This window comes from Hirundo rustica, chromosome 8 (genome assembly GCF_015227805.2).
Source record: "Hirundo rustica isolate bHirRus1 chromosome 8, bHirRus1.pri.v3, whole genome shotgun sequence".
Classification (NCBI taxonomy): Eukaryota; Metazoa; Chordata; class Aves; order Passeriformes; family Hirundinidae; genus Hirundo; species Hirundo rustica.
The window spans coordinates 6489757-6507454 of record NC_053457.1 but is presented as its reverse complement, the minus strand read 5'-3'; the positions used below and the strand labels follow the sequence as shown (position 1 = coordinate 6507454).

At 38.3% G+C, this 17698-nt stretch overlaps 1 protein-coding gene across 8 annotated transcripts in view; it reads left to right on the top strand.

Moving 5' to 3' along the window:
• CABCOCO1 (ciliary associated calcium binding coiled-coil 1) overlaps positions 1 to 17698 on the top strand; it is a 76896-nt gene that overhangs the window by 25929 nt on the left and 33269 nt on the right. Inside the window, exons 7-8 of one of the 8 annotated variants that reach the window (XM_040071758.2) lie at positions 1487 to 1524; positions 16592 to 16799. The exons of 6 other annotated variants lie outside the window; for them this stretch is intronic. In XM_040071758.2, the coding sequence (XP_039927692.1) occupies positions 1487 to 1524; positions 16592 to 16694 (141 nt within the window). In that variant the 3' untranslated portion in view covers positions 16695 to 16799. Of the gene's footprint in view, positions 1 to 1486; positions 1525 to 16591; positions 16800 to 17698 lie in introns of those variants that run through there. One more of the 8 variants, XM_040071759.2, reaches the window with a different exon arrangement.

Below are 17698 nucleotides of genomic sequence, written 5' to 3'. Positions count from 1 at the left end.
ATTTAATAAACCTTAGCTAAGAAAATTGTTTAAATTTCAAAGGAAAGATAATAAATAAAATGAGGGCATTGAATATTAATGTGAACTGTGCCTTTATTTTGTTAAAGCATTCAAAGTTAAATAGTGGTGGTCTGTTAACAATCTAGGACTATTTGGCAAGTCTCTAAACTTACTCAATAATCAAAACATAAAAGGACAATGGAAACTTTTCACAATAAAAGAAAAAGGAGTTGAGTAAAGAAACCAAACAAATTATTCTCTGCTTTTTCTTGGTAAGGAGGTGAACTTTATAGGAAGGGCAGCAAGCTCTGTGTTAGGGTTGCCTTTTCCTGCCTTTGTTATAAATTACATCTGTCTGTGAAGAATCCTCTCCAGTTACTTCGTGGTTCGTGGCTTCGGGGGAGGCGTGCGTGTCTATCTGGAATGGGGCAGAGAGAGACAGATTGTGGGGGAGCCTTTACATTTTACTGGTTTGTTTTTCACTGAGGAAATGCCAGTTCTAAGCATTAATTTGCCTTGCTTACTAAATATACAGATGGATAAAATTCCTAAGGATCCAGCTGTGTAAATAGAATATTAACAAAACAACTGTTTTCTTCAGCATTTGTATTATTTGTTCTTTGTAGCTCACTAGACTTTTGGAAGACTTCCGCACCATTTAGGTTCAGTGTAATCATTCAAAATGTTTTTATTAGGGCTTAAATGAGGAAAACATTTGGCAAAGGGATGGAGTTTATCCAAAGCGTAATGTTTGATTCTTGCATGAGAGTCTGAATACACTTCAACAATATTGTAAGGCACCAGAAATATGGGAATAAGCTGCCAAATGGTACTGGAAGGAGATCCATATACATACTTGGGTGCAGTGTGCTCTCCATGCCCTCCTTCCCCTGCACCTGGTGAGCATTCAAAGAGATCAGGCTGCAGTAGCCCAGATGTGGCAGTGCAGGGACTTGGTTCTGGCCCCTTTCTCTCCTGTCTGCAGTTTCCTTCACCATTTGATCCCGAGGCAGGCGTCATTTGCAGGCTGCTAGCGGCAGGGCAGGGTGGAAATTCATTCAGTGTGGGCTGATGGCCAGCTCCCTCCAGCTCCAGCCCACTGAACTTCACTGTCTCCTCTTCTGACTTGGGAAAAGACTTCCATCAGCCTTAGCTACCTTGTGCTGCCTGAGTCTCCCACAAATCCACTGCATTTCTGTGGAAGCTGAGACTTCGTTATGTGTTTCGAGCACTCAGAAAACATTGAAGAGGTAGAATATACTGTATCTCCTCAGGGCAGGCTTGAAAACACAGCAGCTGGAGCCTTTTGGTGTTCTTCATAGTTAAATGAAAAAGCATTTTTTGTTTTGGCTTTTCATGTGCACTGTTGAGAATTTGGTAGTGAACACATCCTGAATCTCCTCTTGGCCAACTTAAAGCAAAGACAAGAAATACTTAAATACTTAATTGTTTATATACCTAATGTTTGCTTTCTCTTACTTGTTAGAGTGGGCAGACTTTGGCTGACCTTAAGATGCTTATGCGGTGAGTGTCCACCCTTTTTGGTTTTTTTTAAAGACAATTTCATCCTCATATTTTGTCCTCTGACTGCAAAGCCTATGTCAGAGCCCATGTAGGTTCTGCAGAGTTCATTGCAGATGCTACTGTGTCCAGGATAAAACCTCAACAAATACCGATGTTTTTGGCTGAAATACCTCAACTTTCTGCATTCTGCTTTTATGACAAGTGGTCCTTCTGACTTTCTGTTTGGTTCTACAGGAATCCCACAATATTGTAAATATATATTGCAGAAAATATTGTTACTGCTCCCGCAGAACAGGACATTCTGCATGAATTACATGCTGATACGCATATGACTATTTTCTTAGTATTAGAACTCCTGTTTGATGTGTTGTTTCTGTTCTATTCAAATAACACTAGGCAAGGAAAAATATCTCTCCTGTGCACTTGCACTGTCGTTTATTTTGAGTGTGCATATCAAATTTGGCTTGTGAACACAATCTAAGGAAATGGCATAGATTGCAAGTGATAAAGATGAATGTTGCATGCTTCATTTATAGGAAGGCCATCCAAATATGGTCTCAGAGTTGTGAGAACATCCTGTGCTTGAGACATCTTGAATTTTGCATTGATTAAGGCTGTGGGCAAGTTTCAGGCATTAACAGGCTGGAATTCCGATCTATTTCTAGATTTACTGCATGTTGTGTGTTGTGAAAAGAGTGCAATACATTGCAAGCAATGCATATAGTACTCTTGTGTAATAAAATAGAAGAGTGCTAGGGATGTTACTTGGAGATTATTCTACTTTGAATATCTGTTTTACATTCTCTCAGCGTTTTTCTTAGCATTCATTTCGTATTCATGGTGCCCATTTATCATTTGTGTCTCTATCTGTTATAGATTTAGGATCTTAATGATTTTCTTTTGTTCTAAGAAAGATATTGTGCCCGCTTTTTGGATTCCTCAGGAATTAGGATGTAGCTGAAGGCTTACATTTAGAGAAATGTTAAATTACCTGTAATGGTCAAATTTCTACTGAAATATTTAGACGTTTTACTCTCACAATAGACTGTGTTCAACTTTTAGCATACTGTTGTCCTGGCAGGTCTAGATTAAAAGGACGTGAGGGCTAGAGCTTAGGTTGCTGACTTTTTTGTTGTTGTTGTTGTTGTTGAAGGGGGGGGGAGGGAGGGGAGGGATGGCTGGGTTTTTTGTATGACTTTTTTTTTTTCCTTGCATTTAATTTTTTAAAATAATCCTACTGTTGGTCCACTGTGGTGCCCTCCGGTGGACTTTCTAAATATGTCAGTATGTTTCTGTTGGTTTTGAGAATGACCCCTTGAGTCAATTGGTTCACGGAACTGTGCACTGAACCATTAATTTCTTTTTAACAATCATGTTTTGTTTGAGAAATCAAGAAATTGTCAAGGTGGAAGTAAGGAGCCAAATGTTACTTATTTTGCTGTGACACAGATTTTATCTTTTGTCCGTCCTCCTTGCTTGCAAATAGACCTCTCTGAATTACTGAATGTAAAATTAATATCCTTTTCTTTGTAACCCTAACACAGCCAAACACAATAGGGGTAGTTAAAGACAGGATTTCAGTCTTATCTCTGTGTTTCTGACCTACTGCTGGTTTGTCTTCAGTTCCTACTCTTGTTAGTCATACTGGTTTTATTGCAGTATATTTAATTGTCTCTTTGTTCTGATCAATCCTCAGTTAAATGGGTAAATAATAAAAGAAAGAGGGTACATAATCAAATTACCAGCAGTAATTGATCAGTCCAAGCATTACTGGAACTTTATAGTGGGTGGAAAAAGTGGGGCTTTGGTATCAGAGTCAAAAAGGCCAAGCCTTTAAAACTGACAACATAAATACATCGCTACATTGGCACATCTTTGTGAATTTAAATTACAAATTATTGTGCATAATCAGAATCAGAGCAACTGGAAAATCATACAGCATGGATAGACTTTATTAATTTTGGATACAATTGAAAGACATTAGACAAGCTTAGAAATCTGACAGACTCGGAGAATCTTAATATTTGACAAGTGTAAGATAAAATGAGAATTTGTCTACTGGATTGCTAGGGTTTTTTCTTTCTTTCATAGTAGTGGGAACATTACACAAACTATTAAGCAGCAAACCATATGCATTAGAATAAAATGCAGAAGTCTGTGGTTAGGAAGCTTATTTAGGTAACAGGAAAGTTTAAAGGTTATACATTAAATGGTCAACAGGGCAAGGTGTATTATACGGGGGACTGGGCTGCTCTGGGAATTGGGAATTAAGCCCTGAAGTTTTTCAGAGCTTGATTGCCATTTTAATACATTTATGGCTTTGCAGACCATAACATGACTCAGTTTTGTTTCATTTTGTAGTGAACCGATACAATTAAAAAGACAAATCTGCTTTCTTCCTTAACATTTTTCTGTTAACATACTAGCAATTTTAGTAGCAAAATAAATTGCTTAATCAGATAGGCACCAATAACTCTAACCTGTACAGACATATAGAATTTGATTTTTTTTATTTTCATTTTCTCCTTCCACCAAATCAATCGGAAAAGAATGGACAAAGAGTAAAGAAAAGGTAGCATGACTTAACAAACTAACTCATGCTCTTTGGAATTCAGTTACGTAAAAGGTCATTTTTATAGATTTGTGCTACTTACAGGATTCCGCGTGTCAAATCTGATAAGATCAGCACGGTGGGGAAAAATTAAATCTGCTCACAAAGAGTACACTAAACTTTACCAATGCTACAATAAATAGTGGTTTTCAGCAGGGCATTGCAGATTCATGTTTACTGGGCATGCAGGTTGATTCTGTCAACTACTTCCCAATTTACCCAGGCTGTATAAAATCTTCAATGTGACACTAATGTGCTCTGGAACTTTGTCTTCAGGGAACAGTAATTTCTATTCATCAAAACATCTTGAATTTGAAAATTAAAGAATTCGGGCTGCAGACTTTTGGACAAATTTATCATGCGATAATCCATGAGAAGGCTGGTAATGTCTGTCCTTCTGTTACTGTTGTCAGTTATAAATTTTGAGTGAGCAGCTAAGAGTTACCATTCAATTCACGTTTCCTCAATCCACTGTGCCCCGAGTAATTTCAGGGGAACTGCTAGGATTGTGTTGAAAATAAACACTACACTACCATGCTGCGTAATGTCGGCAAAATTTGGCCTCAAACTAAAAACTATTACATTAAAAGTACTCTCTCTAAAATGCAAACATCCCATATTTACAGTTGTAGTAAATACTGCTACAGCTTTGTGATGTGTGGGTATATGTGTATAAGTACAGTAGAAAGTGCTGTATTGATCCATCTTGTGGGTCATTCCCAAATAAGTCTTCATTTGAAAACATTTTTAACTAACTGTGCTTTGTATTTTCTGCAGCAAATTAAGGAGCCTAGTTAGTTTTCAGCATTAAGAGGAGGTTGCTGCAGCATTTCTGCAATATAACGGGAATTATATTTGTTAATGTACTTTGGGAGCATTTAAATTCTAATCACGCAGACGAAAGGAAATTTCATGTGATGGCAAGTAAATTTAAATTACACAACAGTAAAGACTTTCATACCTTTGAAAATATTTCAGCACTGGCTTTTCTTTTCGCTTGCTTTGATTATCCATGATCACAGCAGCAGAATTCTATTGCTGTTGCCATAATTTCTAAAGCATAACTGTGCTAACATGAAATATGTATATATAGGTACATTTGCCAACTTGTTTTAATTTTGTCGTTGGCTGTCCTCCTCATGTGTTGGGAGGGGCTGCTGATCAGTGCAGTGGCTGAAGGAGAATGCAGAATTGTTGCAGGCGAAAATGAAGATAAGCAGGCAACACTTGCAGATAAAATAGGCATTTTTTCAGTCATTTCAGAATCCAGAAAATAAGATTTCAATCCCATAAAACCTGTCTCTGTGACCGCTGGGAGCCCTCTGTGGCCATGCAGGTGTGAGTGGCTCACCAGCACTGTGTAAGGCAGGGGTTTTATGCCGTGTAAAATTGTCAGCTTTGCCCTTGTTGAGCAATCCTCTGGATCAGGTCTCACAGTCCGTGTATGTCCAGTAATCTGATGGATATAGCTTGGCTAAGGTAGAAAAATGCAATACAAGATATGTAGAGACTGTGGAAGGGAGGATGATTCTTTCCAAGGAAGCATTTTTCTGCCCTTCTCAAGCTCAATGTCCTCCTACCATGAGACTTCTCACCTCTTCAGCAGCACCTGCTTATTGTAAAAAAGAGAGGAAAGAACTAAGCACCACTGTGACCAAAAATAGAATTCCTTTTTTGTTTGTTTGTTTGTTTTTTAATTATTGCTGTGTTTAACCTCAGCTTTTTTAATCATATGCACAGCAGGAAAAAGGGGGTGTGTTCTAGCAACTTGTCAATTACAAAGCAGTGCAAATTTTTAGCTAGAACCTTGCTATCAGTTGGAAGTAAACAATGTCTGCGTATATTTTATTATTTAATAAATTTTGAGTTATGCTATTCTTTTAATTATGTTAATCAGGCAGGCTCCAACACTGCAAGCCTTAGGGCTTGAAGTGTAATTTCAGTGGTCTGTAAAAAATTTGCTGAACTTTGGAAAAAGATGAAATGGCTTAATATTAAACATTTGCTTGATTTGAATTTTACTAACCCATGCACTTTATAACTCATATTCTTTCAGTGCAATGTACAGCCCCAGCAGAAGGGCCATAATAGTCATTGTGAGTAAGCATTCCCTTTGCACACAGGTTTTGCTTATAAACTTGGTGAATAAAGGCCTGGCTATCAAGGGAATGGTAAAGATCTACACAGCCTTGCACTTCAAGGTCATTGGTTCGAGCACACGTCATTAGAGGCAGAAAGTTAACATCTGACTGGTGCTTCATAAACATACATTAAATGTATTAGTGACGTCAGTAGAGACAAGGAAAGGAAACAACCAGTTGAATAACAAGAAAAAAGGGTAGGACTAATGCACACCTCAAGAACAGGGGAGGAATCGGGAGATACCCAATGTACTCCTGTCTTCCCTGCATGCAGTTCTGAGGATGTAGTCTTCCCTCTGTCTGGAAAGGTTGTACCTGCCCTACTTGTTCTCACTTGATGGCATAAGCTTCATTGAGTTGAGCTGGGTAAATATTTAGGGTCAAAAAGGATCCAAAGAAAATGCAGGTAGAAGATGGTCTGATGATGAAGTAATAGTGAACCTGGTTTGGTGCTGCACAACAGGCTCTTTGAAGGGAGCTGCCACACTGATATCCTGGCCACTGGTCATTACCTCAGGCATGTAAATCACAGGCAGAGAACAGTTGGCTACGGTGTCCTCATGACTGCCTTCCAAGTGAGTAATTACAGCCTGCCAATGGTAATTCCCCAGAAAAGTTAATCGCATGAGGTGCTCTCTCTTTTGATCAGTTGTGCAGTGTGCTTGTTGCTTAAGGCTCATTTAAAGAAGTAGTTGCTTTTCAGTGATGTGATTGCTTTATGTGAGACCTTTATGAACATTAGGCGTGTTTAGAGGAAGGAGTTTGTGGAACATGGCAGTGATTTTTTTTTTAGCCATTTCATATTTAGTTGTCAAAAGGAAGTAAATTGCTTCTGTCTGCTCTAAAAAGTGCATGATTTTTCCTGCAGCTTTTCCCCTTCCTTTGGTCTTGTTATTGTCATTGTTTGCTTTGTAATCTGGGCTGACACTGGGCCCAGGATGTCTTTACTTAATGTATACATGGGGCTTAGTGAAAGAAATTATTTCAGCCACTATAAAAGAGCCCTGTGACATTTCCTCTGTTGTACCTTTATTCAGGAACACAGACAAAAGACGGGGAAAAATCAGACAAAAAACTTCACCTTAGTAGTTCCTTTATTAATAAACCCCTTTAAAACATTTCGTGAGTAAGAAGGAAAATAAGGTGAGAAAAACCAGGGAAGGAGAAACTGCCTCCTAGACAAATGAATTTCCAGGAAAAAAAAATACAGAAATATGCAACCCTGGCTTGGTTGGGTTTGTTTCTTTGGCCCTTTAGCCCTTGTTACTTGTGTATCATAAAGTTTTTATACCTCTGGAAGATGTTTTAGTCACAGGTTTTTTATAGTTTTAATATGAGTATACATTGAAAATACTTAGTAATATTTTACATTTAATGTGGAATTTTATTTTATTCTCAACACTTCACTGAAGCAGCAAGCATTTTTGGAAGAAGTCTTACCCATCTGAGCCACTGAATTAGTCTAATGTTGCATTTGTTAATTGATAGGTGGTTTCACTTAATTGTAATGGGAGAAAGCCAGTGGAAGATTTTGCAATGGAATTTTATGAATGAAATTGTGGTTTACTTTTAAGTAAGTATTCAAGGCTCAATGAAATGATCTCTGGGACTTTCATGAATATTTTATTCAATAACCTTAGCCCATATTTGTTTTTATGAGGAAAGGAAAGTTCCAACTGTCTTTTTTTTAAACTTAAAATGTCAAAAGCTTCTGTATAAAAAGTACATTTCAACCTCTAGGTATCCTAGTATTGCAAGAGTATTATTTCTTTTCATAAAGCATTCTATCTAAATCCACATAATAACTTTTTTTTTTTTTTTAAGTAGCCCATGGAGAGAAACATGCATAGGATATGTCAGTTCTTTCCTGAAAGAAAACAAGATAATTAATCCCTCACTTTGCACCTTGTTTATTTTGCCTCCAAACTTGAACAGAATACTTTTTTGACATAAAAAGCAATTAGGTTTCAAACTTGTTGTCATCTGTGTTAGAAATTACAGGACTTGAAGTAATTTTAAAAAACAAAATCTTCAATCTCAAGTTATGGCAACCTGTGATATTTAGTTGGAGGAATTTTAGGATTTAAAAGAAAAACAACAGAACTTCCGTATTTTGAAATATTAGTGTATCAGCTTTATTGGACAAAGCTGAAATTGTTCGAATTATCTCAGTAAAACAATTTGGACTACGATTCCTGGAATGCTCATGAAGCTGACATATCTACATGTTCTCAAAAAGTCATAATCCATCATTCTGCTGCTAGGTCGATGGATTATGACTTTCTGATGTCAGATCGGTAAATTAAGGCTCTTTTGAGTAAAACCTGCTATCCAATTATTGTCCCTATTCATATAATATAAATCATTATTCCTTCACCAAGTAGTCAGCAGTTTCTATCTCCTGAAGTTTCAGAGCCTTCTTTTTTTAGCCATTGGGACACTCCCATTGAGCAATCAAAAATGGAGAGTGCTGACCTGAAAAATAAAGCTTCTATCACAGCAAATTGTTGAGGAAGAAACAGTTGTTTCTAATTCTTCTAGCTTCTGTTGAAATAAAGGGTATTAGATTAGACTGAAACAAATCACATCCCCTCCCTGCACAAAAAAGCAATATAATAAACTAGTACAGAAGTTACTGGCACATGCTGACTTCATTTTTAAGTGCTCCTGCCTGACTTTCTTAGAACTGATACTTTCTTCTGAGTAGTTGCCATTTTGTTATGTGAAGAGAGATCAGCTTCTGATTTAAAGCTGAAATTTGCCAGTGTGCTGCCTTAAGTGACTGTGTCTATTAGGTGCTGTTAAACTGAAGCTCCTTTGAATTAATTATTTATAGAGTAATAAACTTATTTCTAATGTAACAGAATATACAATAAAAATAAAAAAATGCTTCACTGTAACCAGTTTAGGTGTCAAATCACAACACATCCAGAACAGCTTTATTAAAAGATATTCAGAAAAACAAGAGGAGTTATTTTAGGACCTAGCGTGCATTCAGAAAAGTCATTAAATGAAATGTAATCATGCTGTGTTGGAGAGTTATCTCAACAGATTTCTCAAGCTAAGGGAATTTAGGTCTGGTCTGTCTGGATGGAGAAAATCAATAGTAAGATCTTGTTGGTTTTTATTTCATTTTGCTGTACTGATATCCTTCATTGGGATGCAGTTTTCACAGTAGATGGCTGTGCATAAAATATGCCCAGTCAGTACATTGCTAGTGGAGTAGTTGTCAAAAAGGATGGTAATCGATGAAAAGGAGAGCGGTGTGATGAGTGGAGTAGAATTCATCTTTATTAACTGTTTGTTAATAGTTCTAGTCCTGTGACTGTTGTGAGAGCTGTCACTGTACTGGCTCGTGCCTCCGTTTCTCCTTTGGGTGGCCACGCAGATTCTAAAATCTGTGTCCCAAGGACTGTTTCCATGGCACTCTCCTGATGAAGAGGTTTGTGTTTCTTGTGTTATCCCCGTTGCTCTTCAGTCAAGGATGTTAACAGCAACCATAGGAGAGAATTAACGGATATTTTGCATGTCCTGCCGTTAAGTAGTTGCAGGGGGCAATTAGTAATATTTTAATATATGGGGAAACACTGTCTTGCCATATTAATCTCATTCTTTATTATTTCAGGAGTTCTAGTCATTAATGGCATCCTTGCTCTCACCTTCCTTTTCCTGTTATTTCTTTTACATTTTCAAATTTTGGCCACCAAGACTTGCAGGGTGCTGCAGAGCACCGGAAAGAGGCGTTTTGTTGTGAGAACAGAAATAGTTGTTCTGTGAATGCCTCTGCAGAAAACATTATTTCAGGGACAAGTGCCAGCACAGGGATGGAACCAGGGCGGGGCTCCAAAGCCTTCCTTGTTTCAGATATCCCAGTTCTGTTGGTGGGGGGAGCTCCTTCTTCCACCCACGGAAGTCGGCTCCAACCCAATTTCAAATTTCCTGTAGGCTGCAGATGCCCACTAGATGGAGACACAATATTTTCTACATTAGTGGCTATACAGATGGTAATCAAACCCACCAGCTGCTGCCTGCGCATTCCGGGCACCTCGCCAATTTACTGGCAGTATGTTGACTGGGAAGCAGACAGTGACACACTTTGATCGAAAAGCTTGTATGATGATTTTTTTTTTGGTTGTAATATTACTGTTTTTTAAAAAAAATGATAAAAGAGATCAAGATGTGTATCTTGATCAAAGGGTACTGCTGTCTGCTTTCCCATCAGCAACTTCTAATTTATAGAAATCAGATTGCATGGAAAGCAATCAGCAAAGGTTTGAGGTCTTTCTTGTTCTCACTGCCAAGACATGCTGACAAGTGAGAAAATTAAAATCAGAGAAGGTAGGGAGAGAACTAGTAAAACACTGGTTGAAATATAATTATTTAAAGTTCACGATTTTAATAATTTTAGGGCTGTTAAAAAAAAAATCCAGTTAAAGTGCTCAATTTGGCTTTCACTTGTGTTATAAGAGCACCTTAAGTTCTTTCTCTAATAGAGGGTGTTGCTTTGAGACTAATTTACCGTGAAGAGAGAAATATATCTATTAGTTATTGTCATGGAAAAATAACCTGTCTCTGGTTCTGGGGCCAAGTTTTTCAAAGGTATCTGCTATTAGCTCTATTTCTTCCATATGGAGCTGTGCACCCAGTATGATTTATTTGGCTGTATACATGATACAATGGACACCTGCAAAGAACTCCTTAACCAGTCAGTCCTATAAATGTGAAGATACTTTGTACAGAGGGACTTTACTGAAAATCTGCCTATTATACTTGGTAAGGTCTTCTCTCTTTAGGGTCTCTAGCTGAGTAATTTTTGTTTTCAGCTCTTGATATTAACTCCTTTAAAAGCTGTTTTTAAATTTTATTTTTTGGTCCTTCCAGGCTTAAAAAACAATTAGCAGTTGCATACATATCTATATGTGTGTGTGTGTGTGTGGACTGTGTTTCCATGCATTGATCAATATTTCTGGCCAACATAAAAGCATAAACCCAGTGACAGTGGTGAGAATTGCTTCAGATTCTGCCAATTTTTAAAACTAAAATGGAGAATCACATGATAGAAGGACCTGGGATATTTGACTTTTTTGTCTAGATGGAGCAAGGGACTATTGGAAGGAAAAAGCCTGATGTAGGTAAGGAAGTGAATAGGGTCCTCCTCCAGGAATCTTCAGAGTGTGATCTTTGATCTGATCTCTGGGTTATGCTCAGCCTTGCTGCCTCTCCTCCGCCCAGGAGATGTGGTTGCTGCTTCCCATCACTCTTGCTCTTTTCTTCCACAGCAGCAAATGAAGTCCTGTGTCCTCATCCAGCCTGCCTTTCTCTCTGTTGCCAGCCAAGCTTTCCACAATTAGTGATTTTCCTATCTTCTCCTCAACTTCTCTGCTTGGCAATCCAGGCACATTGGATGTTCCTGCTGAGTGCTTTCTTCTAAGGGTTAGATCAAAAGACAGCAACTTCAGAGTAGGCGATGTCATGTTTCTGGGTATGGCTCTGCATTCTCAAGAGAAGATGCTGCCATTGGGTGCTCGCTCCCTCTAGGTATTTATGACATTGCTGTTTAGGAAAGCTGCCAAGGAAGAGGTGCTGCTGAAAGGAATAAATAAAACTCTTTGGCATCGTTGCTTCAATTTTTCCCATCAAACGCTGACACATTGTCTTTATCTCATCAGGCAAACTGTGTGCAAACTTTGTGATCACATGTTCTTTGCCTATTTTTGTAGAAGAGTTTCTCAGAAAGACAAAGCACAAGGGGAGGAGAGGAAAGGCTGCAGTGTACAACTCAATGCAGTACCCTTCAGCTTCACTTATTCTATGGCCGACTCAGATTTTCACTAGAGTTGGAAGAGTTTGTTCTTTCTTCTGAGTTGTGATAGAAGTCTGAATGATTGTGGAAATCTCTGAGAAAATGTTAGATTTTTGTCGGTTCTGTTACTTGCATGTATGGTAATTTTCTAGAAGATGTAGTTAACAGAGTTTGTAAGGGATAAAGAGTTAAGAGACTGTTGTTTGTTTGTTTAATTGGAGAGAGATTATTCAATAGAAATGTTTGTTTCTTCTCATGCATTGTTTAAATGAATTTTAAAAATCCACATTGGATTATATAATTTGTCACGAGCTTCCTAACAAGTCAAAGCAGAATGAGATTTATGCTCTTTTTCAGCAGAAACCATTTCATGCCCCAACAGAAATGGAAATGACTGTTCTCTGAAACCTTCCAAGTCGAAGTGGGAGGAGATAATCTGTAAAGAGATGTTACCTTCTCAAAAACAACCTCACATCATCCAAGGTGTGGTTGGCTTTGGCAGTTTACCAAAGGGAAGCTTTACTAGATTTCAAATCACCCACCTAGCCAAGCTCTGCTGAGGCGAGGCTTTGTTTAACTCCTGCATTCTCCAGACCAACCCTGCCCCTACCCACAGCTGTGTTTTTATCAAACGTGAATGACAGGATTATAAGGGAGAGTTGGTAAAACAAACACGGGCACTCACGCTGAGATTTATAACATAAATTTTCATAAACAGATTTATGAACACGTACACAATGAGAAGAGCCTCTTTGCAGTGGGGCACGAAATCCAAGTGTCACATAAGGAAGGGGTGGTTTCTTTTGACTAACAGGCTATAGTTAGACCTCTGCAGGTTCGATACCTTAGACTTATGTGGGGGCTTTGTGTGTGCTGATCAAATATTCCGGTGTTAAAATAGGCTCGTTTCATGTAGAGAGGTGACTGAAAACTGTAACTCTGAAGTTTCAGAGAACGGGCTTGCTTCTGCATCCCCAAATTAGGAAATGTATGCTAGTGGCTTAATTTTTATGATAAAAACATGAAAAATAAGTCCCTAAAATAGTGTTGAATCAATTTTCTGTTAAAACAAATTTGTTTTCCCATTTGTGATTAAAATGACCTCCAGTAAGATTTTTTTTTTTTAACTAGGTGTTAATTAAAAATATGGAAATGGATTTAAAAAACCTTGCAGTTCACAGTGGAAGAATTGCCATAACTGATCTGTTTGCAGAGCCAGGCCTTTTCTGAGATGTTTTTAAGATGTCTAAGTTACTGGTTGTTTTTCTGCATGATTGTTTCCAAAGCAAAATGTGATTCCAATAAAAACAGTAATTGAATTTACAGTCCACAGGACAAATTGTTGTTTTAACAGAAACTTACACACTCAGGCAAAGACCTTATGTTTTAGGTCTAATAACAAAGAACACAAGCTCCCCATTTTTATGTGGCCATATATTGTGGAAAGTTTTCTAATGTGGCATTTTTTTCTTTTAAAAAAATCTATATTGTATTTTTTAAATTATGTGAGCAGTTTTTCCCCCCTCTTAGCTCTGGATCAATATTCCTTAGGTTGTGTTGGTTTTTTTTTTTTTTTTTTTTTTGGTTTTTTTTTAAGTAACCTTTTAAATGTTAGTGCAGCTATTTTCTGTAGCATCAGCTGGGGGTGAATAAATACAGACAGGGCTATCCCCATCTAATGCACCCCATGACTGAGAGGAGCTTGGGGAGAGCTTGTTCATCTGGCATTTGGTGCTGAGTGAATGTGCAGAGCACAGGGCAGTTGTGTGAGGGGCTTGTCCATGCCCAGTCTTGTGGAGAAAACACTGATTTCAGAGGAAGTGGGTGGGAAGGGAAGGCTGTCCAAGAGCAGTGGCAGACAAAAGGCAGGAGGTGGGACCTCTTTCCAGCATCAGGCAATGACTGTGCTTTACTGTATCAACAGCAAAATGCTACTTTTCTGCTCTCAGACTTTCTCTGCAGGAGCCCCCAGGCTCTTCTCGAGCCCTTTTTGTTCTAAAAGCTGGGGGGATTAAGTTTTCCTAGGTTTTTGGAATCTTGGTGCCTTTTTTTGCTGTACATGGTGCTCCTGTTGAGGTAAAGCCTGAAGTCTGTGCTTGCGCTGAACGATGAGAAATCTGGTGGGGCTCAGCTCCAGGGGCACACAGGGTGCTCTGAACTGGTGTGTGCAGAGCATGAGACACACTGGAGAGTCACACGTGCTAGAAACAGGCATATCTACATTAGCAGGCTTTTTTTAGAAGTCTTAGGGCTGACCTAAAGCCCTGTGGAACAGTAAGAGTTGGTGAGATATTGCTGCATCTCGGATGTAACACCTGGAAAAACCAGTCCAGGATAGTGCCAACAGCTGTCTGACTCTTCCCCTACACACTCAGGGGTGCTGGTAATCATCTCTGAGTTCCTACAGTGACCATTTGAATAAAAAAGGGAATATTTCATACTTCTCAACACCAGGCAAACCAGGGACCCTGAGTGAGGAAGGCAGCTTTCCTAGGTTCCCCTTGGGTAAAGGTGAGAGAGCTGGCTGTGCTTGCTGCTTCTCAGGGCAGGTACATTAAGGAATTTTTAGGTTCTTAATTCATCTTAGTTGCTCTGATTGTCTCAGGAGAGGCAATTGTCTTTGCACTTCCTGCAAGGAGGGGTTTAGGGGGTTTACTGAGCCCCTAAAGCAGGTGTGATGAATACCAGCCCCCTAAGCAATTTAATTCTTATAGGCCATTTTGTTGCCAAAAGGCACATGCTCTCATGCAAATTGGTTTTCTGAGAGTATGGAACTGCAGCAAGTATTTATAAAATGTTTGAAGCCTGGTCCCAGAAAGAGTTACCAAGATGCACCTGGCCAAGTTTTCTTTCACATTTTTATCATAATGATTTCAGCATTCATATTGGGTCTTTACTGATTAAATAATGTGTGAGAAGAGATGCACAACAAGGAAGTGTAAAGCTCCAGCCTGATAAAGGTGGATGCCACTGCCTGTTGTTTGTTGGGTTCAACAGAACTTACTTTCATGGTTTTCAGATGTGATCACATGAATAATAAACAGGGCCTGCTTTTTTTGAAAACATTTGTAGCTCTAGATATGTGGTTCCTGTGGGAAAGGTGCTTGTTTTTGTTTTTTTTTTTGGCTGTGGTTGTTTGGGTTTTTTTTAATTACTTTAGATTCATGTTGATTATGACTGAATAGGAATAGCTCCAGAATAGGAGCTGGCTGTTCTTTGCTTGTTCAATGGGTGTCCTTGAAGTAGAAAGGAGGGGGTTGATACTTTGAAGACTCCAGACATTCAAGAGTTGCACTTTCAAGAAATCAAATTTTAAAAATTAAAAAAAAAATAAATAAACCCTTCACCCCTCCTGAAAATCTGTATGTATTTTTTTAAGGGTTACATTAACCTTGAGCATTTAAAATGATGATGCAATTCCCAAAAAAATCATTAGTGGCTTAAAAATAATTTTTTGGGTTCCTTTTTCTTGCAGTCTAGTTTTTAAGCTTTCAAGATTTATGTTTTCAATCCTTCCTCTGCAACCATAAGTGCTAACTTTATTTTTAAATGAAAGCTGAGATTCTCTTGTAATCCCATAACTCTAGGAGATTTGGCAATGCTAAATACAACGTGAGTTTAGAGTGACCATTCCAAGGTGAATCATTTAGTGATGTGTCCTCAGCATTAAAGCCAACTGGGGATTTTTTTTTTTTTTTTAATGTCTTTCATTTTGTCTTTCTAAATAATGCTGCAAATTGGCAGCAATAATTGGAAGCTTGGTAAAAACAGTAGAAGACAACTGCAGCCTAGTAAAATCAGGGGGTTTTATTGTTGGGGTTTTTTTGGTTTTTTTTTCCTGGTATGTTAAGATAGATTCTTACACAATCTAGGTATTAAGGGCACTCTGCATTAAGATATCTCTAGAGAGGAAGGCTTTGGTTGTTTTTGTAGAAGCACCCTTTTCTACTCAGTCAAGCATTAAAATTGGCAGCAGTTCCTGGAGTAGCAAGAAAATCCTGGTTGTTGTCCTCATATAGTTACTGAAAACAGTAAGAGGATATGTAAAAGCTTTAACTCCAAGGAAAAATATTTATAACTGTGACATTGTGTTTCCTTACAGTAATTTATGGACTAAATGTAGGAAAGGAGGAACACAAGCTATAAATAATATTTCTTATGTAAACATAATGGCAGTAGCAAATTCTTTTTATTTAAAAATTAATATTGATGTTCATTAATATAAATTACCACATTTCAGATGACTCTGATGTCCTTGAAGCCAGATGTCACTGACTGATTTACAGCTTCCTGGGGGGAGGAGGAGATCCTGTTTTATCAATGCAGGCACCAAATTGCTTCAAATAGCTACTTTAGACTAGATTCTTTACTAATGTAATGTCAACAAAGTTGATTCACATCACAGATCAGAAACATGGGAAACTCTTTTAGAACACACTGACTTGGATTTTGAAATGCAGGAAAAAGAGCATAAAGCCTACTTTTGACTCACTGGACTTCTGTCTCTTTTAGGAGCAGTGGTTTGGAAACTCCTGTCCAGGAACACGCACACAGAATTTCATTGTGCATCACTGGCAACCGGGAAACCTTCAATCCTTCAGAGGCAGAGTTTTAGGCCCTCATTGGTCTTAATTCTACTTTTAATATTAATACAAATGCGTGTAGAGAGGGTGGGCAGGAGGAAGCTCTGCCGCCTCAGTGACATCACAGAGATCAGATACCTGGATTAAGTTTTTGAGAGCTTCGTAAAATCCTTTGGAGCTCGTGTATTAAATTGCTGCAAAAGGGGATGGCAGATGTATTTGTAGAGCTATCAGCAGCCTCCCAGGAACCTCCTGTGGGAACGCTCCTGGGCAATGCCTCCGTAGGCAGGTGGGGTGGATTGGTTGTTTGCATATGCTGGCAGGTTAAAGGGGAGAGGCATAAAAAGAGGCAGGCTGGTTTGAGTCAGTGCATCTCTGTCCATTAGGTATTCATTCAAATTCAACCACCTGAAATACAGGCATCCAACAAAGCATCTCTTGTATATGCCTTTTATTCGAGCAGCTGAAATTCAGCACATTTGTAGGTGTGTGGCCAGCCATGCTTAGCATGAATAGCAAACTAATGTAAATCCTGTAATACAGAGCTTGTTTGATAGCAAATCTCACATATATATGAGAGAAATCTGTGCAGGCCTCTGGTAGCATAAGGTCCCATGGCATACAAGTACAAACTACACAGGTGATATGAATATAGAGAATAAAGCACAAAGAACTCCCTGTTTGAAACTCATCTGCCATTCATATGAATCAAACCTATATCCATTGAAAGGCTTGGAAAGATGCTACAAGGCTTTAGAAATGGTCCATGTTGAATGCGGGATCTTTTTTCCAATCCTTATGAATAATTATTTTCCTGTGTTTGGTAAGATTAGCCGCAGAGAATTTATGTTAAGACTGTGTGGCAAGGAGTACAGAATTTCAGGTAATATCAAGATAAGAAGGTGGTTTTAAAATATTTCTGTGATACAAAACCTTCTATCAAAAGGCAAATGCATCACCCCCTCGCTCTTTCTTCTTGTTTATGAAATAAGTAAACATAAACTCTGAATTCTCATTTTCAGCAAGTACGTTAATA